At 34.8% G+C, this 27,317-nt stretch overlaps 4 protein-coding genes across 8 annotated transcripts in view; 2 read left to right on the plus strand and 2 right to left on the minus strand.

The window, feature by feature from the left end:
* Positions 1–478: 478 nt before the first annotated feature.
* On the minus strand, positions 479–14,587 carry LOC129807841 (titin-like). Of its 4 annotated transcripts, none has more exons than XM_055857405.1 (7): positions 14,434–14,587; positions 13,669–14,122; positions 8,093–9,320; positions 7,686–7,999; positions 4,999–5,272; positions 4,769–4,913; positions 479–980 (listed from the first exon to the last, which is right to left on the minus strand). In XM_055857405.1, the coding sequence occupies exons 2-7, from the start codon at positions 14,080–14,082 to the stop codon at positions 959–961; spliced, it is 2,397 nt and encodes a 798-aa protein (XP_055713380.1). In that variant the 5' UTR covers positions 14,083–14,122; positions 14,434–14,587; the 3' UTR covers positions 479–958. The 4 variants fall into 4 exon arrangements, with proteins under 4 accessions (XP_055713380.1, XP_055713379.1, XP_055713382.1 ...); XM_055857404.1 differs by having other exon boundaries at positions 479–1,071; XM_055857407.1 differs by having other exon boundaries at positions 4,765–4,913.
* Positions 14,588–14,779: 192 nt separating this feature from the next.
* LOC129807864 (HIG1 domain family member 2A, mitochondrial) lies at positions 14,780–15,469 on the plus strand. The gene is made up of 2 exons (XM_055857433.1): positions 14,780–15,059; positions 15,136–15,469. The coding sequence occupies exons 1-2, from the start codon at positions 14,915–14,917 to the stop codon at positions 15,294–15,296; spliced, it is 306 nt and encodes a 101-aa protein (XP_055713408.1). The 5' UTR covers positions 14,780–14,914; the 3' UTR covers positions 15,297–15,469.
* A 65-nt stretch (positions 15,470–15,534) lies between these two features.
* On the plus strand, positions 15,535–16,595 carry LOC129807862 (RNA-binding protein 8A). The gene is made up of 3 exons (XM_055857431.1): positions 15,535–15,681; positions 15,789–15,932; positions 15,994–16,595. Exons 1-3 carry the CDS (start codon positions 15,624–15,626, stop codon positions 16,284–16,286), a joined length of 495 nt encoding a protein of 164 aa, XP_055713406.1. The 5' UTR covers positions 15,535–15,623; the 3' UTR covers positions 16,287–16,595.
* Positions 16,596–19,945: 3,350 nt separating this feature from the next.
* The window catches only part of LOC129807838 (uncharacterized), a 49,213-nt gene continuing 41,841 nt past the window's right edge, over positions 19,946–27,317 (minus strand). For both annotated transcript variants that reach the window (XM_055857389.1, XM_055857390.1), the window contains exon 9: positions 19,946–25,775. In XM_055857389.1, the coding sequence (XP_055713364.1) occupies positions 24,878–25,775 (898 nt within the window). In that variant the 3' untranslated portion in view covers positions 19,946–24,877. The remainder of the gene's footprint in view (positions 25,776–27,317) is intronic.

The raw sequence follows: 27,317 nt of genomic DNA on the forward strand, positions 1-27,317 counted from the left end.
CTAGTCCCGCCCAAAAAATGAAGAAACTTGATTTTTTGTCACCCCAACCAACAATTTTTCCTTAAAATACTGTGGAAAGTTAATAATTTTAAGTGGAACTTATTCAGCAGTCCCAAAATTACTTTTTCCTGCAAAATATAACCCCAAAAAATCAGTTACAGTGAAGAAAAATTATGCCAAAAAAATGTAAATGTGTGTTGTGTGATTCAGTTATTGATTACTTCCTAAATTAGTTTTATTTCACTTAATCAATTTAATATATTATTTATCAAGATTTTCTTTTTCATTTACTTCAAAAAATTTCTTACATTTTCACGTCAGAAACCTACATTTTATTTATTCTTGCAATTTTTCTCACCCTTTCTCCTACTTTAGTAATTATTTACTTTTTTTTTTTAACTATAAATCTATTCATTTTTTTATGATCTTTACTCAATAACCACGTGTGATGCTTTGCAAAAAATTCTGCTATATTTCATTTCTTTTTTTTAATTATTATTACTTTTGCGTGTGGTTTAAAAGGAGATAAAACTTTCTAAATTAACCATTTCTTTTTTTTTAATAATTAAGTCTACCAAAAATCCTATCTCTTTCGTGCTTAGTATTTGAGAAAGAAAGAAAGAAAGAAAAAAATACACAAATATATTAATTAGCCTTAAATATAAAATTGGTAGAATCAGTGAAATACAATATATATTTTTTGTTTGTTTGTTTGTCAAAGAAACGCCCACATTCATCATCTTCCTACGCACAAATCCTACAATATTGCAATTATTCTCCCATTTTTTTTCTTTTTCAGGGAGAATTTATCTTTTTTTTAAGATCCTCTTGTCAATTACAAATCACTTCTTCACTTTAATTTACTTCACACTTTTTCCTCCTCTGCCCCTTGTAGCAACTTTAATTTTTTCTTTCAATTTCTGCGAAAATTGCACCTGATTTTCCAGATTTTCAGCTTTCATTTGGATTTTTTGGCAACTCTGAAAAATCAGAGTTGAACACAAAATAGTTTATGAACCGTTGACACATTCTTCTAATCATTTAGTCACGCCCATCATTTGATTTTTAACCCTGTTGAAAATTATTAAATTTAATTAATTTTTATGCCCTTTCTGTTCTCGTGAGAGTTTTTCATTTAAAGTGCAAAATTTTTTCAGAATAATCGAAATTTATCAGGTCACCGCTAAGTGGCGCCAAAATCGCATACACTGAGAGAAATCCGAAAAAGTTGAAATAACATTCCGGAAATGTGAATTTTACCCTGCAGTATTGATCCGAAATCTGTGTAAATATTACCCTTTTTAGGTCATTATGGGTTAAATTAACCCTTTTTCATGTTAATTTTACCCTTAAAAAGGTGTAAAATTGACATTAGAAAATGTTGATATATTTTTACACCTAAAAAGTGTTAAAGTTATGGGGAAAAAAAGTTAATCGCACCCTCTTTTTTTCTCAGTGAAGAAATCTTATACAATGTCAAATCTTGTCTTATTGTCAAATCTTGTTTATTGACCAAATCTGTCATATATCTTGTACTCTTTTAATCCAAGACACAAACCTATTAATTTCCATGGAACTCTCGGAGATGCCTGAAACTATCAAGATCTAACAATTTGAAGAGTTTCTAATAATATTTGCTCCAAATGAAAAATATTTTTGTAAAAAAAGTTTACAAAAAGGATAATAGTGTAAAAAATACGACATTTAACCCTCCAATTCAATCGAAAATTTGCATATTCTAAGATGTGTGTATCGAAGTACAACATCCTGAGAGTACCTGCCAAGGAATCACACTCTAGCATGATCATTTCAAGGATTATCACATGTAAAAAACATTTATTTGCACTTTCTGTAAGGAAAAGTGCCTATGCTTCGTACGATCCCAAGCTTTGTATTTACTAAATTTTTCCTATGATTCTCAATAAATTAGACTCATCGCATTAATTTTGCAAATTTTTTATAGAGAAATATCAACAAATTCTGAAGGGAAATTGAAGATATTCTTCAAAAGTTACGTTTCGTTAAGAGTGGAAAATCTTGAAGTTCTAGATTTTATCTAAGACACTTTAAGTCCTACAGAGGCATCGCAGCAGAATATGAAATTTTGATCTTAGGAATATTTGACAGCTTCAAATTTTGATCTTGATCTTGATCTTGAGGCCATCGAGGCTATCTATGACATTTAGATAATGTGCGGGCAAAATTGCTACCTGAATCTTCATGTGTCAGATTAAATATCAATGTCAAGTCTTATTCAAGATACCAACCACAGACACTTCAAGATTTTAACTGTCAAATCTTTTTTTGATAACCTGATTTTTTTTTAATAATCTCAGAAAGATGCTTATAGAATTATCAAGTTACAGACAATTGAAATAGTTCAATGGAAATTCGTTCTTATTTCAAAATATCTTTAGATTCGTTTTTTAAATAAAAATCATTAAAAAAAACTAATAAAAATTAAACATCTATCATAAATTTTTCAGAGACTATCACTGACTATTTTTGTTAATATTCAATACACTTCAATACATTCCACGATTTTTTTATGCTACGGTTGAAACTTCATTAAGGTTTGACAATCTTGAAACGTCTTAGCCAAGACACTTCAATGTAGAAAAATTTTGACCTCGTGACTGTGATGAATATTATGTTACTTTTGTAATTTCGTTCATGAAGAAAACAATTGACAGACCAATCAAATACTGCATTAATTCCTGATTACGTCTTTCTAAATTACCCATGACACATACCACAGTATAAGTGCTCTGGAGTGTCTCCGCTTTTACACTTTTTTCATAGGTAATTTTGAATAATTTCGATTTTATTCGCCAAAATATTCATTAGCGGTTAGTGTTTCGGTATTACTTATGGCCTATAATATACTTATGACCTCAAATCTTCATTTGTTGTTGTAAAATGATTTCGAAGGATCACAAAATTAAGAATATTTTATGTATATTATGATAGCTCATCACGATTTTCTGGTTCTTCGAAATCTTTTTGCGACAAGAATTTCGACGAAGCCATAAGTATAGACAGCCCAAAAATAATACTACAACCCTACAGTAGTTGTTTAAATAAACTTTAGTTCACATTCACATCCATTTAATGATATTATAATATTTTACGATTTTCGGAAATATTATGAATATTTTACGAATTTCGTAAATATTTTGGAATGTCGAAAATGATGAAAATATTTTACGATTTCCAGAAATTCTGAAAAATTTGCAGATTGTAAATATTTTTCAAATATGCAAAATGTTATAAATATTTTAGAATTTTCGAAAATGTTGTATTTTACTATTTTCGAAAATATTACGAATATTTTGCAAATATCGAAAAAATACTTTGAAAATTCCGTGAATATTACTGGGATTTGGTAAATATTTTCCGAATATTTGAAATATTTTACGAATTTCGGAAATATTGTAAAATTTCGCAAATATAATAAATATTTTTCGACTATCGAAAATGTTATAAGTATTTTACTATTTTCGGAAATATTGTGGATATTTTGTAATAGTCGTAAATATTTCTAGAATATCGTAAGTATCGTGAATATTTTACGATATTCGGAAATATTGTGAATATTTTGCAAATATTGTAAATATTTTCGAATATAGAAAATGGTGTTAATATTTTATGGGGTAAATATTTTCCGAATTCCGCATACCGAATTTTCCGAATTTTCGAAAATGTTGTATTTTACTATTTTCGAAGATATTACGAATATTTTGCAAATATCGAAAAAATACTGAAAATTCCGTGAATATTACTAGGATTTGGTAAATATTTTCCGAATATTTAAAATATTTTGCAAGTATCGTAAATATATTTCGACTATTGAAAATATTAAAAATATTTTACGATTTCCGGAAATATTGTGGATATTTTCCGAATATAATAAATATTATCAGAATATCATGAATATTTCTGGGATTTGGTGAATACTTTGCGAATATTTTAAATATTTTACAATTGTCGGAAGTATTGTGAATATTATGCAAATATCGTAATTTTTCGTATATCGAAAAAATTCTAAATATTTTGCAAATATCGTAAATATTTCATATTGTAAATATTTTGTGAATATTGGAAGTATTTTTCAAATATCTGGAATATTTTCTTAAAATATTTCCAATATTCGGAAAATATTCTCGATCTTCGAAACTCTTTTAAACGAATTTCTTTGAATTTCCGATCCGTATTCGCCAGATGGATAATATTTGTTGAAAATCACTAAACAATTTTTAAGGGAAATTATCAAAAACTCTGAAATGAGAACAGGAAGGACATAAAAACGCTTTTTGACTCAAGAGTAATTTTTAACTCTTCATTATTTGCACTTGAATTGAATTTCCGGTTAGAACTCTTTTTTTCTATTCATTTGAATTTCTTTTTTTCTTCTTTTTTTGATTGCTTCCGTCTTTCGTGCAAAATGCCCTTTTGTACCATTTAAAAAACATTCTTTTAAAAAGAAATTTAAATTTGTCAGACGAAATACTCTTGCTTCTATTTTGAGGTAAAAAAAGCATTATTCCCTTTTTGAAGGAAATTTTGTTAAAATGATTTTTTTTTTAAATAAAATAGCTAGAATAGAATTCACACCGACTTTAACTCTTTTTCTCTCACTCCACAACTTTCGTGTTTGATTGTGTGGATGCTTTTTGCTTCTTTTGTGATATTATTTTCTCTTTTTCTTTATGCTTTGTTGTCAATAGAAAGATAGCAAAGAGATGATTGGAAAAGATTGTTGACCTACTTTCTGCCCCGTGTCATTCGACCACCTGCTGCTGCTTCCTTGACGGTGTCTTGCGCCTTGCCAACCTTGGCCTTTGGCGATACCTTGGATTGTTGTAGTGGCGAAATGGCTGATTTCTTGGCAGCTTCCGGCACAGCTTCTGCTTCTGCAGCAGAAAAAGCACCGCAAAAAATCACACCTCAAGTCTATAAAACCCAAAACCCGAAAAAAAAATGGAGAAAATCACTCACTTTTCCCTTTAGCCGCTGGCTTTTTTGTACTCTGAGCAACAGATGAATTGGTTTGAGATTTCTTCTGAGCTGATACTGATGCCCCCTTGGCCGCAGACGCTGCAGCTGGAGTGTCCGGGAGCGTCTGAACGGGCGTCTTTTTGGCCAGAGGCAGAGCCAAGGGATCAACTGGTGAATTTTTTCTCTTCCTCCCGCGTGGCTTTATCTCCTTGGGCACTACAACTTCCACTGCTGCCAGTTCCTCCTTTGGGGACTCTTTGCTCTTTGCAGGAGACTGCAGAATAACAGTTTCTTCTATTAACCCTCATTGGCCTACCAGAAGTTGATTGGGAATATTGATTTGTCATTTTTACTGCTTGAACTTTACTGAGAGAGCAGTATCCCTTGATTTTTTTTGACAAGACTTAGAGGCCAAGCGCTTAGAGATAGAAATTTGGGTTCTTCGGAGACCCCCACATAATGTTCTTAATTAATCTTCCCACCTCCCAAAACCATATTTTTAGGGATTTCTAGGTTGAATGCTGTAAAATCATTCCTAAATAACAGTTTTTCTTTTTATTTTCAAACGATTTCTTCAAATATGCTGCCATTGGAAAAGTCTTGGAATCCCTAGGAACCCTAGGAATCCTAGGAAGTCTTAACCAAATTGAATGGGTTATGAATCGATAATGAATCGATATTAAAAATCTCAATAAGCTAATTTTGGCAAAAGTAAACATGCTAAGTGCAAAAGTATGAATGCTAAATGTTTTCGATTTAAGCATATACTTCAGTCGAGATGATTTTTGTTACAAAAAAATCATATGGCACAAGTAATAAAAATATGCCAGTGTTTTGTGAAGACGTTGTCAAATTTAAGGAAAACAAAATGATTAAATAAATAAAAGAAATAATAACAGAAGAAACAAACGAGAAATAAATATAAAATTTATCCAGAAATTGGAAATGATCAAACTCGTGAGCACGATGCTATTCCCCATTAATTGGATCAATATAGAAAATATTTTTACACATACTTTTAACGGATTTATTTACTTTCTGTCTAAGAATTTTATTATAATAGATTAATCTTCGGCGTCGGTTAGATCGACAATCGTCGTAACCACTTTGGTTTTCCATCTGCATTTCTTGCAAACGACACATTGCTGCGTTGTCGTTTCCAACAAATGCAGACACCAAGAAAATACAGATAGGACAGTTGCTGATTCAATCGGCGAAATAATGCCAAACTACTTTTGGGCACTTTTGGGATACGGTAACTAAGTCACGAGTTCGAGCATCTCGTGTTCTGAAAGATCTGGAAGAGTCAATATTCGAATACTGACGATTTCGGCTTAAAAATTATGACTTTCGCAATATTACTGCTCGAACTTAAAAAGAGAGGGAGAGAGATAGAGCAGTGTATGTAATCAACTTCTTTTTTAAACTTGATCTGGTCCTTAAGCGGTAAGAGATATTGACTTCCAATTTTCAATGACCCCCCTCCCTAAAAAAAAAAACAGCGCCTAAAGACGTTTTTTCCTCCCAACCCCTTGAAACCCATATTTTTCAGCGAATTTCGAAAACTGCTCCTACGATTTCTTTTATTTTTAGACATGTTTTGGAATTAGTCAAAATAAATATTTCGTCCATAGACACCTATGACCGAAAAAATGTTTAATATCGAATTTTCGAAAGCCCATTTCTCAATAGATTCGCTCAAATTTCGATTTTTTTGAAAGATCTTGAAATTTCTAATCAAACTGTATAGGACTCAATCGGTAATGAATCATCACGAGTTCGAGCACTTCGCAGAGCCTGGGACACATTGCAACCCATTTTGGTAAAAAAAATGTAAAATAAAGCAAAAACGCAATTTCTAATTTCCATTTTGCGTTTTTAGTTGAAAAGCATTTTCGATTTACTTGCAATAGTTTACCTAGATTATCAAATGCTTTTCTATTATTTCATTTTTTTTTGCAAAATAACGCACCTCTAATTATTAAAAATTTCAGTTCAATTTCAATATGGTTTTAATTTTCTGAAAAAAACATATTGAATCGCTTTCCCCTAAATGTCTTTGTTTTGAACTTTTCTTTGGAATATTGAATAAAATTCTGCAAGTAATTTCCTGAAAAAAAGTCCCAAATTTCGAAGAAAATGAAAAAGAAAATTTATTTTTTTTTAAACAACAAAAGAACAAAAAAAATGCTTTTTCGTATTGTATTTTTTGCACTTAGGGTGAAAGGAACACCTATTGACACTTTAAGAATTTATCATGTCATACTTATTGACACTTTTAGTACCGATTTAGAATATGAAATTTGAATATATCTTTTTATAGGAAAAGGTAGATTACAGAAAAAACATCATATTACTTGCACTTTACCAAATACATTAAATAAATTTCATCATTTTGACAAAAGTGTCAATAGGGGTTCGCTGTCGAAGAAGTGTTCCTTCGACCCTATAAATTAATAAAATAAATAAAAAATATTTGCAGTAGGAAAGTCTTTTCTGTATAAAAAAATCGTCAATTGCAAAAATACAAAGTCTAAAGGAAAAGTAAAATTTTACGTATTTCTGAAAAGAAAAAAATCTAAAAAAAAAAATTGGGAGCAAAAAATGTCACTTGAATAAATTGATATGACTATTGCTGATTCAAGCGACGAAATACTTTCTCTAAAAAAGAAAAAGAGTGAACTTACCTTAGTCGGTGTTGAAACTGGTGTCTTCTTTGCTGGTGCCACCTTTGGCATCGTCGCCTGCTTCGGTGGTCGTCCCACTCTTGCAGAAGCTGCCCCGGACTTTGGCATCTTTGGTGGCTCCTCATCCTCCGACAACTCAAAGTCCGACTCTGCAAAGTTCTTCCGCGGCGATTTCGTGCGTGCTGACACCCTCTTTGGCGTCTCATCGTCAACTTTGGTCCTCTTGGTGCGTTTTGGTGTCTTGGAAACACTCCCTGAGCGCTTCTTCGGCGAACGTTCCAGCTGGGATTCATCCTTGTAGAGTGACAGATCCACTGAAAAATCCCCCCAAATAAATTCAGTTTTTTTCCCTGTTTGTTTTTTTTTCTCCTGAAAACTAAAAAAAAAGAAAACCCTAAAGAACTTACATCCATCGGGATTCTCTTCTGTGACATCAGGTCTGGGCAATATTCCCTTCTCCACATCTAATGCCTTCTTCAGGATATTCTGTATCCTTTCCAATTCCTTCTCTGGCAACTTGTACAGCTTCTTGGCTTGCTTCTTCAACTCCACACTCGTCAGCACACAATCCAGATCGGTGATATCATAGAAATCGGGAATGTACATGGTGGAGTTGGCTTTCTCCTCCGACAGCCACTGAATACGAATCCTCGGACTGGATTTGTAAACATTGTGCTGAGCCTGACAGAGGAAGAAGCCTCCTTCGGCATTCCTCACTGCCATAAATTCACTCTTGTAGAACAGCACCAGTTTATCGTCGCTGTTCTTGCTGCCACTGGAGCTGCTCTCGGCATAGGATAGCTTGGACAGAAGTGCATACTCGGGCAGTGGACTCTGGTAGGGCACTGTTCGAGTGCGACTTCGTTTGAATCTGGCCGCCAGCGGCGACGAATCATCCGACGATGTTGAAACACTTCCGGACTGTTTGGGCGTCGTCTTAGCAGGCGGTGTCAGTTTCTCCTTCTTCGGCAGCGGTGCCTCCTTTACCACCTCTTTCGGCTTCTCCTTCTCTTTCTCCTTCTCCGGCACGGCCGGCGGAGCTGCCGGCGGAGCTGCCACAACTTTCGGCACAGCCGCTTTTTCTGCACTTCCCGGTGCTGCCGATGTCGAAGGCTTCGTGGCCGCAGCCGCTTCAGCCGCGGCGGCAAAGTTACTCTGTGGCCTCGTGAGAGCTGCCTGATTCTTCCTAGCCGTCTGCTTGATGCGCGGCGTCGTGACTGTGGCCAGCTTCATTGTCGTCTTCGACGGAGTCACCACAGTGGCCACTTTGCTGCTCTGAGGCGCCGGCTGGGGAGCCTTCGGCGGCGTCTGCGGCACCTGCTGCGGCGATTGTGCCTTGGGGACATTATTGTTGGCCTGCAGCTGACTCTGAGCCGCTGTTGTCGTGGCCACGGCCACGGGGGCTCTTGTCTGGGGCGGCGGAGCGGCTTTCTGTGGCGATGGCACCTTTTGCTGACTCACCACCGGCTGCTGACTGCCCGCCGGCGTATGCTGTACCTGAGCCTGCGAAGCCGCGGCCACGGTGGCCGTGTGATGTTGCTGCTGGACACTGGTCGGCTGAGAGGACATATGAGCCGGCGGCTGACTCGTAGTAGCCGGCTTGTGTTGCATCTGATACGTCAACTTCAGAGATGTCTGCCAAATAATTGCACAAAATCGAAATTACAACTTAACTCTTTCCAGACCGCAGCATATGCTGCAAGCCAATTTCACAATTTTTTATTCAAAAATATCTAAGCTCAGGAATTAATTGAGGTCCTACAAAAAATATCTTACATTTGAACATCCTTATAGTTTGTAATCATAAACAAGAATAGGATTTTTAGCAGTTCTGGATAATTAATAAATATTATTTTTCACAGAACATTCATATGCTGCTTTGGGTACTCAGAGTCCCAAAAGAGACGAAAGAGTTAAGACACCATTTATCTCATACACAGCACCATTTCTCCCTCATCCGAGACACTCTTTACTTTTCTACACAGAGGCGTCTTCTATACGAGGGGATTTCGAAATGCACCTCACTGTGCTATGCACCGGCGAACAAGCGCCAGGCAAGTTGGCATTTTTATATGGAGCTATTTGAAGCCAACTCATAAATTGATCTCGGACTCAGTTCACAGTGTTCCGAGGAAAAAATGTATTTAAAGAAAAATTTAGTATATTTATCCCCCCATACGGAAAGGTATCTTATAATGCGAAAAAAACTTCTCACTTTTTAAATACTCCCTCCGTTTCGAAATAAGTCGTACATTTGGCGAAAAATTAGGGATTAAAGAATAGCTTCAGAGAATGTTTTTGTTATTTGCAAATATCTTGTGTATGAACTATCCATGTTCAGGGATAATATGGGAATCCTGCCACGATGGTAAGTTGAGGAATCGATATGTTGAAGTTGTCCATTTTGCGCGTTTTTTTTAAAGAGCTCCGGTAGATAGTTAATTACTAAAAAAATGGACTGTGATTAACATTATAGGCTAGAATTTGTTTTAAATTTTTAGTATGCACAAGTAGAACTCAACAGTTATTATCGATATGACATTTTTTATATATCAAATTGTGCAGAATGAGCAATAAAAAGAACATATAAATTTAAATCGAAGTATGAGAAAGTGACTTCAAATTTCAGGCAACTTGTCAGGGGGTTGCCGGCGAGTCTTGGAGAATCTCCCCTTGAGGTTTGTGTTAGAATAAAATCTCCTAGTTAGCTGTTATAATACTCCCATTTGTGTCTCGGCTAAAATAAAAAGTCTAGCAGACTTTTTACATTTATTTCGAAACGTTTCGAACTTGCTTTGAGGTACGTAGTATTGGCAATAATTTAATAAAAAAGTCAAAGGGTTACCAAGTAAATATTAATGATTGATGAAAAATAAATTAAAAAAGATATTGTATCAAACTCGTCTCACCGCAGGGTTTTATGACATGTCAGGAATTATAACCAAGGAATGAATTATAACCAACACCATTTCAAGCGAAGATAATAAAAAATTTGCCTATCAATAATTTTGTTTTTATTTTAGCCGAGACACTTGGGAGGATTATTGAAAATACTAGAAACTTTATCTTAAAAAAAAACGAATGACTCTTTGCGTTCAGAAGTAGATCTTGAAAAATTCAAAAATCTATTTGAAGATCAAAAAAAAGAGATTTTCTTACTTCTTAATACTTTCGCAAGGTGGCTGAGGTACATCCTGTTCGAATTTCGAAGTGCTCAAATGTCAAAATGTGACGATCTTCACATTGTTGCGAGGAAAAAAAGAGAACAACGACGTTTACTGTTCTTGCCCCAGTATTTAATCACTCCATAATCACTGAGTAACTCATTTGCCAGCTTTTTAGTGTGATATTTGATAAATTTTCCCCACCTTGTTCGAAAATTTAGTATGAAAATTCTAAATTGAATTTGAATTCTTCGAACTTCAACGACTTTTTGTGCAAATAAAGTTCTATTTACCTTTTATCCAAGACACTATTGGAGAATCAAAATCTACTTCTGCTTGGGCTCACTGTTTTTTTTTCCTCACAAAAATGTGAAGACCAACACATTTTGAGACTTGAGCACTTCGAAATTCGAACAGGATGTACTTCAGTCACCTTGCGAAAGTATCAAGAAGTGAGAACGTCCTTTTTTTGGCTTTTCAAATAAATCTTAGAATTTTTCAAGATTTTACTTGTAGATGGTAAGAATGTAATAATCCATAAGATATTCCATAAATTTTGCTCATGTCATGCGAAAGTTTTGCTTGAAAACTCAAAATTAAATTTGACGTGTCAAGATTTTCGATTAGGGGAAAGTTGTTGCAGTTCCTTAGCACGGTCCCAAGCTACATAATGATTAAATTTTTCCTATGTTTGTCAATAAATGTGACTTCGCAAGATATTTTAAAAACAGGAAACTGTTCCCTAGTTTTTAAAATGATGTGATGAGTCACATTTATTGAAAAACATAGGAAAAATTTAGTCATTATGAAGCTTGGGACCGTGCAATGCATGGTCATATTCCCTTATAGTTTCGCTTATCTTTCACCGTATAAAATCTCCCTCTTTGGAAGCTGTTTGTTTTTATTCGAATATTTCGAACATTTCAGGTGTTCTCACCAGTTTTTTTTAGTTTTTCAAGAGATTATTACTTTCAATTTATTCGGGGTTAAATTCGAAAATGCTTGGGGTTACAGTGAGTTAAAAACTTTATATTTTAGCGGAGACACACTTAGAGGGATTATAACACAAGTTGGCAGAAATTTATCCGTGATATGAGAGATTTATGAGACTCATTGGTGAATGTCACAGTTTTGTGTGCATATTTCTGAATTCTATTTAGTCCTTTGAGAAACAAATTGAGATAAAGGGGTTAAACGAGGATCTTTTTTTGTTTTCAATCCTCCCACACAGCAACCACTCATTATGCTTTATGATGCTATTCCCATGAAAAATGAACATGTATTGTAGTACTTTATTGTCCTTAAGTGCTTCTACACAATCGACTTTTCTTTTCCATTGGTTCCTGTATTGACTGTTTGACGGTTTTTTTTTTTTAGAACACGACAGTGACTGGGTAAAACAGCCGAGACAGGAACCAATACAAAGGAAAGTCGATTACATAAAAGCACTTTAGAACAACCTTTTCCAAGACTCTCCTAGGCGTCTTCTATACGGGGGGAATTCGAAATGCACCTCACTGTGTTATGCACCGGTGTGTCTCGGGAAATCTCCCCTAGTGGTTCATTCCTGAGATAAATTTTCTCCACCCTCTGTTATAAATTCTCCAAATGTGCTCTAACTAAAATAAATAGTCTGGAAGACTTTCTATTTTATTTCGAAACGTTTCGACCGTCAATCACACAATGTTTTAGAATCAAAGAATTTGCTAAAGAGTGGTAAAGTTAATATTTATGCCTGGTGACGAATACTTTATAAGGAAGAGGAGTTGAGGCACACATCCTCTATATCAAAACCGTCCTACCGCAGGATTTTATGCCAATATTGTTGCTAAATTAAGAAAATATCCTAAGTTTTTATTTTCCTAAAAATCAACTTTAACAATTCGACCATTAATGAAGATTAAACGATGTATTTAGAAGAGTGATCGATATCGTGTCCCCATTTCACCTGATTTTCGACTCTTGATAACTTTGAAAATAGTTCACGAGAAAAACATCTCTTGAAAAACAAAAAATAAAGATTTAAAATCGCTTGAAATGTCAAAATATTCGAACATAAACAAATTGAGCTTTCGAACAGGGAGATTTTAAGCGCCAAGCTCAGTGGGGGATTTTTGTGTCAAAATGGCGGTTTCGAAATAAAGTCCCCCCGTTTAGATGCTCCCTGAATGTGAAGTGCATTTTTTGAAAAACCACCGTTGAAACGAGTTCTAATTTGGCTTTGGATAAAGTTTATCCAGGTTTATTTCGTCTATTTTCCGATGCATAAAATTTACTCAAAAAACTTTAAATTCGAAATATCTTCAAAAATTTACGTTTTTTAGGATCAGCTATTATTCAGTCATTCCGGTCATTCAAAATGGAAAAATAAAGGATCTTCCTCAAATTTACCTCAAACCCCATTTTCTTTTCTTATTGCAATTTTTAATAATTTGCATAATTAAAAAAAACTCTTCTCTGTATTTTTTTTTAAATGAAAGTTCTCTATTTACCAAAGACACACTTGGGGAATTTATCCTAGACACTCACAGGAAAATAGCAACTCTTTTGACAGCTTTTTCGTGTGATATTTTTTAAATTTTCCCCACCTTGTTCGAAAATTTAATCAAAATTGATTTTAAATTCATCGAACATCAACGACTTTTTGTGCAAATAGAGTTCCATAACTTTTATCCAAGACACTATTGGAGAATCAAAATCTACTTCTGTTTGAGTCCAATAGGGTTCCTTTCGAAAAATCCTCGTTTGAATGAGCCTTTAAACGAGCCGGTGAAAATTTTTCTTGAAAATGCCAGAAAATAGAATAAAATGGGACTCACCGTGTGGAGCTGATGGGCCATGGAGGGTCCATGAGCTGCTGCCTGGGGCACAATTGAGACACTTCCATTGGCCTGCTTGGCCGCTGCCTCAGCCACAACGCGCGTCAGTGCCAGAGGCTCCCCCGATGGATTGCCCGCCTGCTGCTGGAACAGAAGGGTCTGATTCTGAAAATTCACCATCTGCTGCTGCAGATGCATCTGCGCAAGGCGCTCGCCGCCTCCCGCCGCCAGCACGTGCAGATTGTTCACTGCCTGCGTCAGCTGCGACGCCGGCTGAGGCGTCAATTTAGCCGCCTGCGATATACTCGGCGGCTGCTGCGGTGCATTCTGCCCAGCCGGCTGTCCATCAGCCGACGGCGCAATGGATGGCGCCGCCACTGAGGACACCTGTAGTGGCTTCGGATTGTAGCTCATTCTCTCTCTCTGTCTCTTTCTGCACTTGTTCACTTGTCGCCTGAATGCAGGAAAAAAAAAACAGTTTTCAAACAGGAATCCGGAAAGACGGCATTTGTTTACATTTCTTGAAAGCTGAGGGGGCTTAGGGAGGGGGGGCTACTGGTGCTCCCAGAGTGAGCAAGAAAGAGAGAGCAAGGGAAGCGGGAGAGATGCTTTTAAATATGCAAGAGAATGTGGGTGTGTGTGTGTGACAAAATCACAAAAATTGTTGGGGTGGGGGGAACTAGATGACAAGAGGGAAGATTGGAATCTGCTCCAATTCGACTTTTAGCCCCAATTTCATGCATTCACACACCCCAAAACACTTACAATCGCTTCACTGATCCTTCGTCTACCACCACAAACTACACACAAACCATTTTTTCCACTAAATCCAAGGTAATTTTGCAGAAATTGAGCCAACAAATTTATGGCGTCTTCTCCACTCGGTTTGTTCATACGTGAAGTTAGCTGCACAGGATGGGGAAATTCATACCCCTTACGTCATGCCTTACTCTACTGCTTACTGGGATGAAAATTGCTGATTTCTTCATCAATTTCTACACTTTCTTGCAGATAATCTACAAATTTTGCTTTTTCATCACATTTTCCGCTGTATCAATTTGGTTTTTCTACAAAATCCTCGATAAAATCTCAAAATAAATTGTCTTTGCATGGCCTACTGGGGTAAGGTGGGGAATTTCATCTGACAACCGCCGTTACATGTCACTTTTTCCCCGGAAAATAAACCAAAACAGCGCATTTTCCTGATTTTTCCGTGAATTTTGCCTCTGAAATCCTTTTTGAGATCATGTCAGACAAGGAGAAGAAGGAACAGGAAGAGATGGAACTCCAATGGATTCAGTTGAAGAAAGATTTCGGATCATCACTTGCCGGTGAGACGACCAAAGAGAAAATGTTGAGGAAAATCAAAGAAAACCCTTTGGTCCCAATGGGTAAGGCTCTCACCTGTTTATTGATGTCCTCTTGAGATGGGTTGATGCTTGAAGACGCGTTTTTATTGGTTTCCAGGCTGCATGGCGACTATTGGAGCGCTGTCTTATGGATTGTGGAATTTCCGTCGTGGGGAACAAAAGATATCTCAGTACATGATGAGGACACGTATAATAGCTCAGGGATTCACAGTAGTCGCCCTTATGGTGGGTGTCGTCCTTACAACTATGAAGAAATGAGGATTTCCTGGTTTGTTCCTGTTCCCCGTCTAGTTTGAATATCTCTTGGAAAATCCCTGTTAACACTATGTAAATACCACGGAGGTATGCTCAGCACCTTCAACTTCCCTTCAAGCTTAAGGATTCAAGGATATTAGCCCTTTAAATATTTTTAATAAATATTTTTTAGAAGAGCTTATAAATTTTGAATTTAATTCCCGGGAATGTTTCCGTTTTCACTCGTCGTCGCTGTAGTCGCAAAAGGGAAAGAAAGCCAAATCCCAAAACATTCGGCAGCCGCATAGAAAATTTCCATTTTACACAGGAAAAGCTTGGAAAAGTGTCTCAATGGCTGATGTTCTGGACATAGACAATGCAGAGGACTTTGAGGATGATGATGGAGACCGTAAGTGGAGTGTTTTTCAGGGATTTAAGTTTGACAGCATCGTTTATAACCTCACATTTTTTGTTTTGCTTTTTCCTGGTGTTTTTGGGGCATTCCGGGGGCTCTAGAGGGCATTGTGAGGCTGAAAGAAAAGGCTAGGAAGAGGAAAGGACGTGGATTTGGCAATGAGAGCTCTTCCCGGCAGCCTATTCACGACTACGAGAGCGTCCGGATAGAGGATGACGATGAACTTGATCCGGGACCACAGAGATGTGAGTTTTTGAGGGTTTCCGGGGGTTTTGGATAGCAAATGAAAATTGTTTTGGGTTCCAGCTGTCGAAGGGTGGATCCTCTTTGTCACATCGATCCACGAGGAGGCTCAGGAGGATGATATTCAGGAGAAATTCATCGAGTACGGAGACATCAAGAACATTCACCTGAATCTCGATCGACGTACGGGATTCCTCAAAGGCTACGCCCTCGTTGAGTATGAGACCTTCAAGCAGGCTCTGGCCGCCAAGGAAGCCCTCAATGGCTCAGATATCCTCGGGCAGACAATCTCCGTGGACTGGTGCTTCGTAAAAGGCCCCAAAAGGACCAAGAAAGCCGAAAGGAAGCGCAGATAGATCCAAAACGGGGGCCCTGGACCCTGGGGAGAGAATCTGTACTAAAAAAAAGGACGAATAAATGATAAAAGATGATTTCTGCATAGTTTTTCTTTTCCTTTATTCCAATTCTCTCCTCACAGAAGCTTTTTTTTTTCTTCAAAGATCAACAAGAAACCCAGAAAAGAATTTGAGTCTGCCAGAGTTTTCCGGACACCAACACAAAAAAAACTATGCGCATTTTTTATGAATCAAATCATTTTTTAATTATTAATTTTCGGAAATCTAATATTTCTTTTTTTTTGTGGAAAAATTTACATAAAAACAGAAGTTGCTTCTAGAAATAAAATTAAAAATAAAAATGAATTTTGATTCATAAAAAATTAGTTTGGATTTTCTTACGGAAAATTAGACTATTTTTCATCTCTTTGTTAATATTCTCTCTTTTTTTTTAAATAATAATTTGACTATTTCTTTTCTCTCAATGTTTTTTTCTGTAATTTTTTTTCTGTATATAAATTAGATACTTTTTTGGTAAATGGTTTTTATTATAACTCCTCTTAAAATTCTCTTTTTTTCTATTTTTTTTTTACTTCTCCTTTAATTAACTGAAATGTTTCAAAATATGTTTTTTTTCTTTTAATTTCCTTCACGATCTTCTCTTTTTTTCTTCTTCTATTTAACCTTTCAAGGCACGACAACCTTCTATTTTTTTCATCTCTCTTTCCATTTATATTCCTTCTTGCTTCTATTTAAAAAAAAATCCAAAAAATAAAAATTATTCTTCAGAAAATCCGCCCGAAATATCAATTTCAATTAAATAAAGGTGATTTTTTTACGTGCTTAATTTTTTTTTATACAAGGATTTTCACTTTTTTTTCTTCTTTAAATTGTTACATGATCTCGATTTTTCTTTAAATATATTTTTCTTGCAATATATTCATGTGTTTTCTGTATTTTTCTTTCTCAAAAGGAATAAATTCTCTTCAATTCTCTGAAATTTATTTATTTTTGAATTTCACAAAATCAAATATTTATTCCTATTGGAATTATTTTCTTTTTTTTAGCAACTCAGAAAAGGATTCCTCTTGAAGGGAAGTCCATACGGAAAATGAATATGTCAAATTCAAAATATTGAAATTTTTGTATAGTGCGCCATCTACAACTTCAAACGGTATTCGTTCCTCTTCGGGCCAGCCCGATGAGTGTGTAAAAGAGATAGCTATACATTAGTGTCCTCATAAAAAATTCTCCATGGAAAAAAACACATCCGTCAAATAATTTCGTCAGATATCTTTAAGATTTCTGCAGAAAATATCTACACCTCTGCCGAAAATCTGCCGAAAAATCTGTAGATATTCCTACGAATTTTATTTGGGCTTGGGACAATATTCGCCAGAAATTTTTCCAGATTTTCTGACGAATCCTGGTGCATACTCTGATGAATTTCTGTAGATATTTTGCTATATCTTTATTTTGGTATATTTTAGTACGTATTGGTTTTTTTTTCGATATTTTGGTATACTCTAGTACTTTTGGAGAAATTCTGTAGATTTCCGGCAGAATTTCTGCTAGAAAATCTGTAGATTTTCGGCAGAATTTCTGCTAGAAAATCTGTAGATTTTCGGCAGAAATTCTGCTATAAAATTGTATATTATTATAATATATATATATAATCTACAGATTTTCTAGCAGAATTTCTGCCGAAAATCTACAGATTTTCTAGAAGAATTTCTGCCGAAAATCTACAGATTTTCTAGACAGAAATTCTGCCGAAAATCTACAGAATTTCTCCAAAAGTACTAGAATATACCGTTACAATTCAAAAAATCTCTGAGTAAAATCGGCAGGTAGAGCAATGATTTGATGGGCAGCTAAGAAGAAGCCTAGGGCTTTATTTTGAGGTTAAGTTCCATCTAACCTAAAAGTATTTGATAGAAAATATCGCTGACCCTGTAGCCGATCTGCCGCAAAGTTTCACAGTGACAGAAAATTCCCTGGAATTTGTCTTCTATTTTTCCGCGAGAGTTTCCGTGGAAATAAACGCTAATATTCCGTTTGGAATTCTGCGGAGTTATCAGCTTTTTTTCGCGTGGATTTCCTGGAAAAAAAGTCCGAGGAATTTTCTTGCAATATATCTGAGAGCATTCCCTGGAAATTGATTCAAAATTTCCTTTGAATATTCCGAGTTATATTTTCTGATATCTTTCCGACCAAGACTCCATGGAAGTCAACACGAAAATTCTGCAATTATTTTTCGCCATAACGCTATAATTCTTGCGAGCTAGACATTACTCAAATGAACGATATGGTAGCAATATTTTCAATTCAAAAGTAGAACAATTGAGTGTTCGTCTGATAGATGAACACTCTCCAAGTTCTAAGTTGCCAATTAGCACTAATCGTCCATATTTCCTTGGACAATTCCTTGGAAAATTCGATCGAGTGCCTAAGGATATCACCCTCGATTATCCAGATGTGATCCATCGGTTTTCTAGACTTCTCTGCAAAACAGATGGAGCACATCTGGATAATCGAGGGAGATATCCTTAGGCACTCGATCGAATTCTCCAAGGAATTGTCCAAGGATTTTCCAAGGAGAAAAAATAGATTCGTTCTTAATTTTCATCCTATGCAATATTTTATCAATTTTATTCTTTTTTAAATGACCAAATTTATCATAACTTTCAACTGAAGAATTTTCCAAGGAAATCCACAGATTCTTCACGATTTTCTCCCATGGTGAGAATTTCACGTTAAAGGGATAACCCCGTAGCAAAAATCCTTTTGATTTTTTCTGAGACACCGAATGTATCAGGCACGCTACAAAATATTCATTTTCCGCTTTGGAAATCACTTCTGAAAGAGAAATCCTTTCCCTGAGTAGAATTTTCTCCGCTGTTTTCAACGCAATTAATTTTAGGTTTTTCTCATTTTTTCTCGGACAACACACAAACCTATAACTACTTGTGTATTTTTCTTTTTTTTTTACAGCTCTTGCAATTTTTTTCACTCATTTTTTTCCTGAATTTTTCTCACGAAGGACATTAAAAATTTACAATCCTGCGTGAATTTTCTGAAATTGGCAAAAAAATAATCTTCTCTACTGATAAATTTTCCTTATTTTTAACCTTGAAGAAAATTTATTAGCAGAGAAGATTAAGAATGGTTTATTTTATGAGTGAATAATTTTCTCTTTATCCTCCTCCTTTTATACAACAAGTGATTATTTATGTATTTAATATTTCATCTTCTCCTCATTCTATCATTTTTTTTTAATTAATAATTAAATGAGCTTCTCAATTTCTCACGAAATAATTTCTCCTCATTCATGGAGTGTCGAAGAAATTTTCGTGTTTCGAAAGATTTCCTCCAATTGGCAAATAAAATAATTAATAAAAACAAATTTGCAGGAGTATTTGAAAGCAATTGAACTAAAAGGATTAAACAAGAAGATAAATAAAAGCTCGTTTAGTCAACATTTTCAATTTGATAAAAAAATAACGAGAAAATGTTGAAGGGCTTCCCCAGTAAATATCAGGGAAGCAGAGTTGGAGAAATCCTTGCCTTGTCCACGGAAATTTCTTCAGACAGTCCCACATAACCTCAAAACTCTCAAGCACTATTTACAAATGTTTTTGAGATTTTTTTCTTGATTTTTTTTAGAGATGAAAATAATATTTTCTTTTTTTTTGGATTAACGAAAGAAATGACATTGCAACTAATACAAATTATTTATTCTTTTTTTTTGCACACTTCTCAAAAAAATCTCTTTACGTCAGTGTGTTTACTCAGACATCTATTTTATTGCTGCTGAATACCGCACAACATTCGGCAAGTAAATACTTCTTCTTTTTTTTTTTAAAGAAAAACGTAACGATTTTTTTTAAATAATAAATTTTATAAATTTTTATAGGATATTTTTCCTATAAAAATTTAAAAAATTTGCTTCATTTTATTTTTTTTTTTAAGGAAAATTACAAAGTTTTTTTGGTGATTCTCCCAGTGGGATTAATAAAAAAAAAGAAACTTTCCCATTTTCTTTTTTATAATATATTTTAATTGGGAAACACTGTTTCACGAACATTTTTTCTAAAATAAAAAAGAATGCAACGTGTTTTTAAATAATGGTAGAATCACTGTAAGGCATTTTATATTCATTTTATTTTCCTTGATTTTTCTTCTATCAGTAAAATATCTCACTTTATACTCCTTTCTCTTTCCAAAAAGTAATTATTTTAATTTTAGTTTCTTTGAGATCGAATGCAGAATCTCAGCGAATTTTATTTTACGTAAGTCTGACAATGGGGAATTATAAGCTACTGGGCAACACTAATTCTAGCAGTTTTGACATAATACTCCGTTCAAATCCAACGGCAAACAGAGCCCTCTAAATGATCTGCCCAAGATATTTCTGTCAAATCTGGATATTGACTGTTTCTCCATTTTAGGATTTTTCTAGCAGTAATTGCTAAAAAAGAAAAGACACTGCACGAAAATTGAAATTCAATGAATTGAGAAAAATATGTACACCTGCAATTTAGTATTTAATGTTTAAAATTTATCGAAAAACTATTTAATAATAATTTCCTGAAGATCTAAACTTTATAGATTTAATATTTATTTTAGAATCCTAAAGACATTTCATAAAAAATGTCCGCTTTCTTCCATGGAGCCTATCCACAAATTTGCATTTGTGAAAATATTGTAGCAAATTCCACGGAATTAGCTAAATTTTCCGCTAAAAATCTGTGAAATCTTCATGTCAAACTGCTAGAATTAGTATAACCAGCAACAACTGGTTATATTTATAGGGATATCCCTATAAAAGATGTCGATCGACACATCCGAAAGTCGTACGATTTGTCGTTTGACGATAACGACATCCAAATGAGCATTATTTGGCACTTGACGTTTACGAGCTCCATAAAGTTCCATAATTGAGAAACATTATGCAAAAGCTGGGAGTGCTCGACTGAAGTGCGGCATAAATATTTATAGGGGTATCCCTATAAAAAATATTGAAAGTTCGATTTGGAACGAATTTCAACAAATCTCTAGTGGAAAAATTCTTCAGAATTCCAAAGGGGTAATTCGGGGCAATTCTGCAATGTTCTGAAATGTCTTCCAAAGGCAAAATTAACTGTACTAAAGCCATCGAAAAATGCTGATTCAAATGTCTACGGAAAAGTGCAGAATGAAGAACGATATTTAACTGGGTCAAGTATCAAACGACTAACCCTTTAGAGAATTGGTATATAGAGCCCCAACAATGAGGAAGTTTCCACGGAATTCCGTGGAATATCATTGCAATTCGATTATTGTGCATAAAAAACTTAGTTCATGTGGTATAAATATTTATAGGGCCGTCCCTATAAACAATATTGAAGAAAGTCGCTCGATTTGGCGTTTATTGTCAGGAACATACAAAACGGATTTTAAATCCTAAACGAGATTTTGAAAAACTTTTCAAGGATCAAGTAACTTAACCCTTTTGTGCAGAGTTCCACAAAGATCCAGAAGTGATGAAATTTCCACGGAATTCTGTGGAATATCATCGCAATTCCTCGTATAATCCATGGAAAAATTATGTAAATGCTGCAATTGTTCGATTATTGTGCATAAAAAACTTGGTTCATGTGGCATAAATATTTATAGGGGCGTCCCTATAAAGAATATCGAAGAAAGATGCTCGATTTGGCGTTTATTGTCAGGAACATACAAAGCGGATTTTGAATCCTAAACGAGATTTTGAAAAATTTTTCAAGGATCAAGTGACTTAACCCTTTTGCGCAGAGTTTCACAAAGTCAAAGAAGTGAGGAAATTTCCATGGAATTCTGTGGAATATCATAGGAATTCCTCAATAAAGAGGCGCCCTTATAAATAATATTGAAAGTTACTTTTGTCAGAAAATCGTTCGATATGGCGTTTAATGTAAGAAAAACAAAAAATGAATTTTATTCGACGATGTCTGTGTCAATTATTCGACGATAAGAAAAAACTTAAGGATCAATCGACTAACCCCTTAAAATTTATAGGGGTAGCCCTATAAAGAATTTCGAAGATGCTTTGCCAGAAAGCTGCTCAATTTGGGATTTATTGTCAGAACGACACAAAATGAATTTTGAGTTTTAAACGAGATCTTGAAAAAACAACTCAAAAAGAAATCGACTAATTCCTTAGTGCAACATTCCATAAAATTCCAAAACTGAGGAAGTTTCCACGGATTTCTGTGGAAAATCATCAGAATTCCTCAACCAGCCTAGTGTTTGTTGTTTGTTTCACAGTGGCGAAGATTTGGATGGAATATACAATTTTTCCACAAGACTTATCATGGAATTGTCCCATGGAGAGCCCTATAAAAATTGTATCTCACTGAATTGCCAAAACTGCTATTAGGTGCCAAATAGTCGATCGATTTTGCACTTCAGAGACAATTTTAAGTTGAAGTTTGCCCATAAACATTCTCAGACCTTCACTGAGAAAAAAATGTTAAAGCGGGTGCGATTAACTTTTTTCCTCCTAACTCTAACACTTTTTAGGTGTAAAAATATATCAACATTTTTTAATGTTAATTTTAAACCTTTTTAAGGGTAAAATTAACATGAAAAAGGGTAACTTTAACCCCTGATACACCTAAAAAGCATAATATTTACACCGTTTTCGGATAAATAACGCAAGGTAAAATAAACATTTCTGGAATGTTATTTTAACTTTTTCGCATTTCTCTCAGTGTTTATATAAACCTGAGATTTCACATTCGATCTTTAATTTTGGGGATGTAATCTATTTAAAAAACGAATATTTCTCACGTTTTTCTCCTCGATTTTGATGGTTACTTCTGTTTTAATTACCGAAAGAAATGGGCTGAAAAAAATATTTGCGACAGCTGGAATAATTTTCTCTCAAAAAGACTTAAATTATTTTGAATATTCCTATATGAATTTACAGCTGTCTCTTGTTTCTAAAAGGTAAAGGTATTTCTTTCATTTAAAATGGTTTTTTACTTCTAGTATGTTTTTTTTGTTCCATCTTCCAAAAATACATCTCTTGTTTCTTTTTTTTTTTTGTTCATCGCAGACAAATCTTCAATGTGTCTGAAGACTTGTCCACGGACTCCAGGGACAAATCTTCGGAAAATCCAAAGATTTGTCCATCTCTCCATATCTCTTCTCACTAAAATACTTAGCAATTAATCTTTTAAATTATGTGTTTTTTTATTTAATTCTTTCAATCATTTCCTCAGAGTATACTGTGAGAAAATTGCTTTTTATCTAAAAAGCCAAAAAAAAAAATTCTCAGATAGAAATATACTCTGAAAAGATATTGAAAAAAAGTAATATGTGTGTGTGTTTCTTTTACATGTAATTTCATTTTCATTTTATTTAATTACATTTAAACGGTCTTGTCTTCATACTTCTTTTATTTAAAACTTACACGAAGAACAAGAATATTTCAATGTTTTCTGTGTGAATTATTTAACAATGAAAAAAACAAATGACTTGTCGGATTTTGTGTGAAAACATTTAACTAAGATGAGTTTTTTTTTAACTTTTTTTTGGAGGGGTTTTTCTGTTTTTTCAGCGACAATTTCCAATTTTTTTTCTTTCCTTTTTTCCAGGATAAAATAAAACAAGTCTCGTGGCTTTTTTTTTCTTCATCATAAGTACATCGAATTGGAAAGAATTTCACTAAATTTTGGCATGATAATTTTTCACACAAAAGTATAAATCATCCTGGAAAATTTTTTTAAATTGTCAAAAAAAAAGGGAATTGTCACAAATTTGTTTCTATTTTATATTTATTTATTATTTCATTTGGATTTCTTTTTGTGTTTTTTTCTTTCTTTCTGTTTCACGCGAAATTTTAACTAAAACACGGACAACTTCAAAGTGAAAATGTAATAAAATAGAAACAACAATTTATCTTAATCAACGCTTAGGGAAATTTTGAAATGACTTCTCATTTTTCTTTCCTTAAAAAAAACTCCTTTTTAACCTATTTTTTCTTTTAAAAATGTTTGTGTGTGTCTCGGGGAATCTTAAGAACAAAATAATCTTAGAATTTGTGTTCAATAAAAAACCTCTTTCTCTCTCAAAAAAAAAACCTATAAAGAGTGATTTGATTAATTAAAATGAATAGTTTATCATCTATTTAATTACATTTTCGCAAAATCCTGCACTTTGAAAAAAAATCAATAATCTAGGGATTTTTTTTCTGCAGGACGTTTTTTTATAGGGATATTTTATGTATCTTTTTTTTTCTTCAAAATGTTTCTAAGGGTGATTTTCTTTCCTAGTAATTCTCTTGCAAATCACCCTGCTCAATCCTGCTGCAAACAAACAAATTTCTCAAAACACAAACAACGTGAATTTTTTTTAACATGACAAAAAAATCCTTTTTTTCGCGCGCGCGGTTAAAAACAACATTCAAAATCGGCTCCATTATTCCTGATCAGGCGGTTGGTTTTCGTCTTCGTGTGGTTCTTTTCTTTTTTTTCTTTTCATCAAGGGCGGGGAGATTAGAAAAAGGGATAAAAAGGGCAAAAACAGAGGACATGGACAAATCCATCGGACATGGGTAGGACACTTCCAGGGAGTAGATAGACTTTTTAACGGGTTAGTGGGCGAGATACCATTGTAACTCGATTGAAAATCGATGAAGCATTGAGGGCATTTCTGCCGGACAATTTACCCACCATCTGTGGAGCCGCCTGCCAGGCAGAAGCACCGGCTTCACCCTGGCCAGGTGAATGATGATCAAAATTGTCCCAGGACTCCTTCAGCATGGCATTCCCATGGAATTTATTCCGTGGAAAACATGAAGAAAAATCCTCAGGAAGATTCTGCGAAGCCGAATGACGACGCTTCCTATCCGGACGTGATTTCCCTACCTGAAAACCACTATTTCCCGGCTGATTTCCCATGAGACTCTTGAGATGATCATCGGAAATATTGTAGGAGATCTCATCGCGTTCCATAGCTTGATTCTCCTTCCATTCACTCCACAGAGTTGGTGGATTTTCTGGTGGAAAACGTGTCTTCGATCTCCAATACGTTTCATCCTTGTCCGACAGAATGCCCTCCATGATAGTCTTCTGGTTCTGCTCACCCAGTACCTGTGTCAGTGTCTTCACCGTTTCCGGTCTGAGGAGATCCGAAATGAGCTTATTGACATTGTAGTAGATATTTTTGGCTGAATCCTCCGGACACTTTGCCACAAATCCTCCACATTCCTCATCATCCTCCCACTCAGACTCCTCTTCACCCTCCCCAATGTAGAGGTCCTGCATGTACTTAAGATCCGACAGAATCTCCTCTCCATCGGCATACAGTTCATCCCGGAGGAGTCTATTTGCCGGAAGAGACATTGTGCTGTTGTTACATGCAGCACAATGGCCCCAGAGTGTGTGACTGTTATTGTTGTCCACACAGTTCTTCTTCATCTCGGCCATTGTCCAATTGTCCAGATCAAGACATTCTCCTCCTCCTCCTCCCCCTCCAAGACACCTACATCACAACATGCCTTATTTATACATTTCACAACATTTATTTATCGCGGATTTTGGTGAAATGCCTATTAGCGCTCAAAAAGTTCGGTATCAAATCTCCACTCCGACAAACTCTAATATTTTTTTTCTTTCAATTTATCATTACTTATGCATAAAAAACTTGTGGAATAAGTTAATAGGGCTTGAAAACATCTTGTCAAATTTATTTGTGACCTGTTAAGTCAATGTAATGTACATATTTTATTTTATCCACCTTGAAAATCAGCTAACATGTAAATCTTTTTAAAAAATATTTTTATTGTTAAAAAAAGGAATTTTAAAAAAAATTATTAAAAAAAATGAAACAGAAAAATGTAAAAAACACTATAAGGGAAATTACTCTCCCTTCGAACGTTCATGTCTTCGAATAATGTGAATTTTCTTTCATTTTTCCTAAGAGACTTAAACATTTCTATTAAAAAATATTAGTTAGCTTATTATGAATTATTGATAATTTTGTGATAATTATGTGTAAGTCTCTTAGGAAAAATAAAAGAAATTCACTTTATTCGAAGGCATGAACATTCGAAAGGAGAGTACTTTCCACGCTAAGACAGCGACGGCCGCAATTTTTTTTAAGGGAATCGCCAATAATGACGAAAACCCCTTAATAAAATAAAATGAACGTTCCATAGAGAAACTTAGGCCTTCCCGCAAAGAGACTTCGTAACATCGAATGCAATCCAAACACCTTTAACGTCAGAAAAAAAAATCCGGGTAACCTGAAGGGGATTCGAGCCCGACACACTGGCATCGTATAGAGCGAGTACTCTACCACTTAAGCGAATGAGTGCCTCAGGGGACAAAGCGCAGACTTTGTATCGCAGAAGGCCTGGGTTCGATCCTGAGTCAAAGCCCATCCAATGAAAAAAATATTCCACACGTTTTTAACTACTAATAATGACTAAAACTTTCAACAAAAAGTGAATTTAAGGAACAGAGGGCCATGGTGATATTAATAAGATTGTTTAACTCTCTTGGGCGGAGAGACCCTTAACTCAATTCTGTCACAGTAGTTGTGAGTTCGAATCCCGCCTCGTGCAAAAGATTGAAGCGTCTGAATGGTCATTTGAAGAAAAATTTACCAAAAATTCACAAATTCAAAATAATAATAACACTGTGCAACGATGATTTTGTCGCCGGGTTCTCATGCTACTTTTTCTATTGCTAGGGTCAAATGATTTACGAAAATACTTATCATTTTGATTTCATTTGGATTTTGCGACTGGTATTTACGAAAAACGGTTTTTTCCGTTTTTTGATACTTGGGTGCCTATATCTCCGAATCTACTGAACCGATTTATTTCTCACTAAGGAATAATTTGTTCTCCTTTAGATGCCCGATAAATCCTCTGAACAGATGAAGTTCGTACAACCGACACCAGGGGCGCTGTAGTCCCATAAATGTCAGAAAACATGTAAAAATCGAAATTTGTAGCAACTTTGATCAAGAATATCTCGAAAACTAAAACTGTTCTTAACAATCTTATTTATGGGTTTG

Source organism: Phlebotomus papatasi, chromosome 3, assembly GCF_024763615.1.
Source record: "Phlebotomus papatasi isolate M1 chromosome 3, Ppap_2.1, whole genome shotgun sequence".
NCBI lineage: Eukaryota > Metazoa > Arthropoda > Insecta > Diptera > Psychodidae > Phlebotomus > Phlebotomus papatasi.

Coding starts and splice junctions, on each gene's coding strand:
- LOC129807841 (XM_055857404.1), bottom strand. CDS start 14,082: ATGAGCTACAATCCGAAGCCACTACAGGTGTCCTCAGTGGCGGCGCCA. Junction 8,000..8,092: donor AGAAGAGAATCCCGATGGAT/GTAAGTTCTTTA, acceptor GGGATTTTTCAG/TGGATCTGTCACTCTACAAG. Junction 4,914..4,998: donor GCCAGCGGCTAAAGGGAAAA/GTGAGTGATTTT, acceptor TTTCTGCTGCAG/AAGCAGAAGCTGTGCCGGAA.
- LOC129807864 (XM_055857433.1), top strand. CDS start 14,915: ATGTCAGACAAGGAGAAGAAGGAACAGGAAGAGATGGAACTCCAATGG. Junction 15,060..15,135: donor AAACCCTTTGGTCCCAATGG/GTAAGGCTCTCA, acceptor ATTGGTTTCCAG/GCTGCATGGCGACTATTGGA.
- LOC129807862 (XM_055857431.1), top strand. CDS start 15,624: ATGGCTGATGTTCTGGACATAGACAATGCAGAGGACTTTGAGGATGAT. Junction 15,682..15,788: donor TGAGGATGATGATGGAGACC/GTAAGTGGAGTG, acceptor CGGGGGCTCTAG/AGGGCATTGTGAGGCTGAAA. Junction 15,933..15,993: donor TGATCCGGGACCACAGAGAT/GTGAGTTTTTGA, acceptor TTTGGGTTCCAG/CTGTCGAAGGGTGGATCCTC.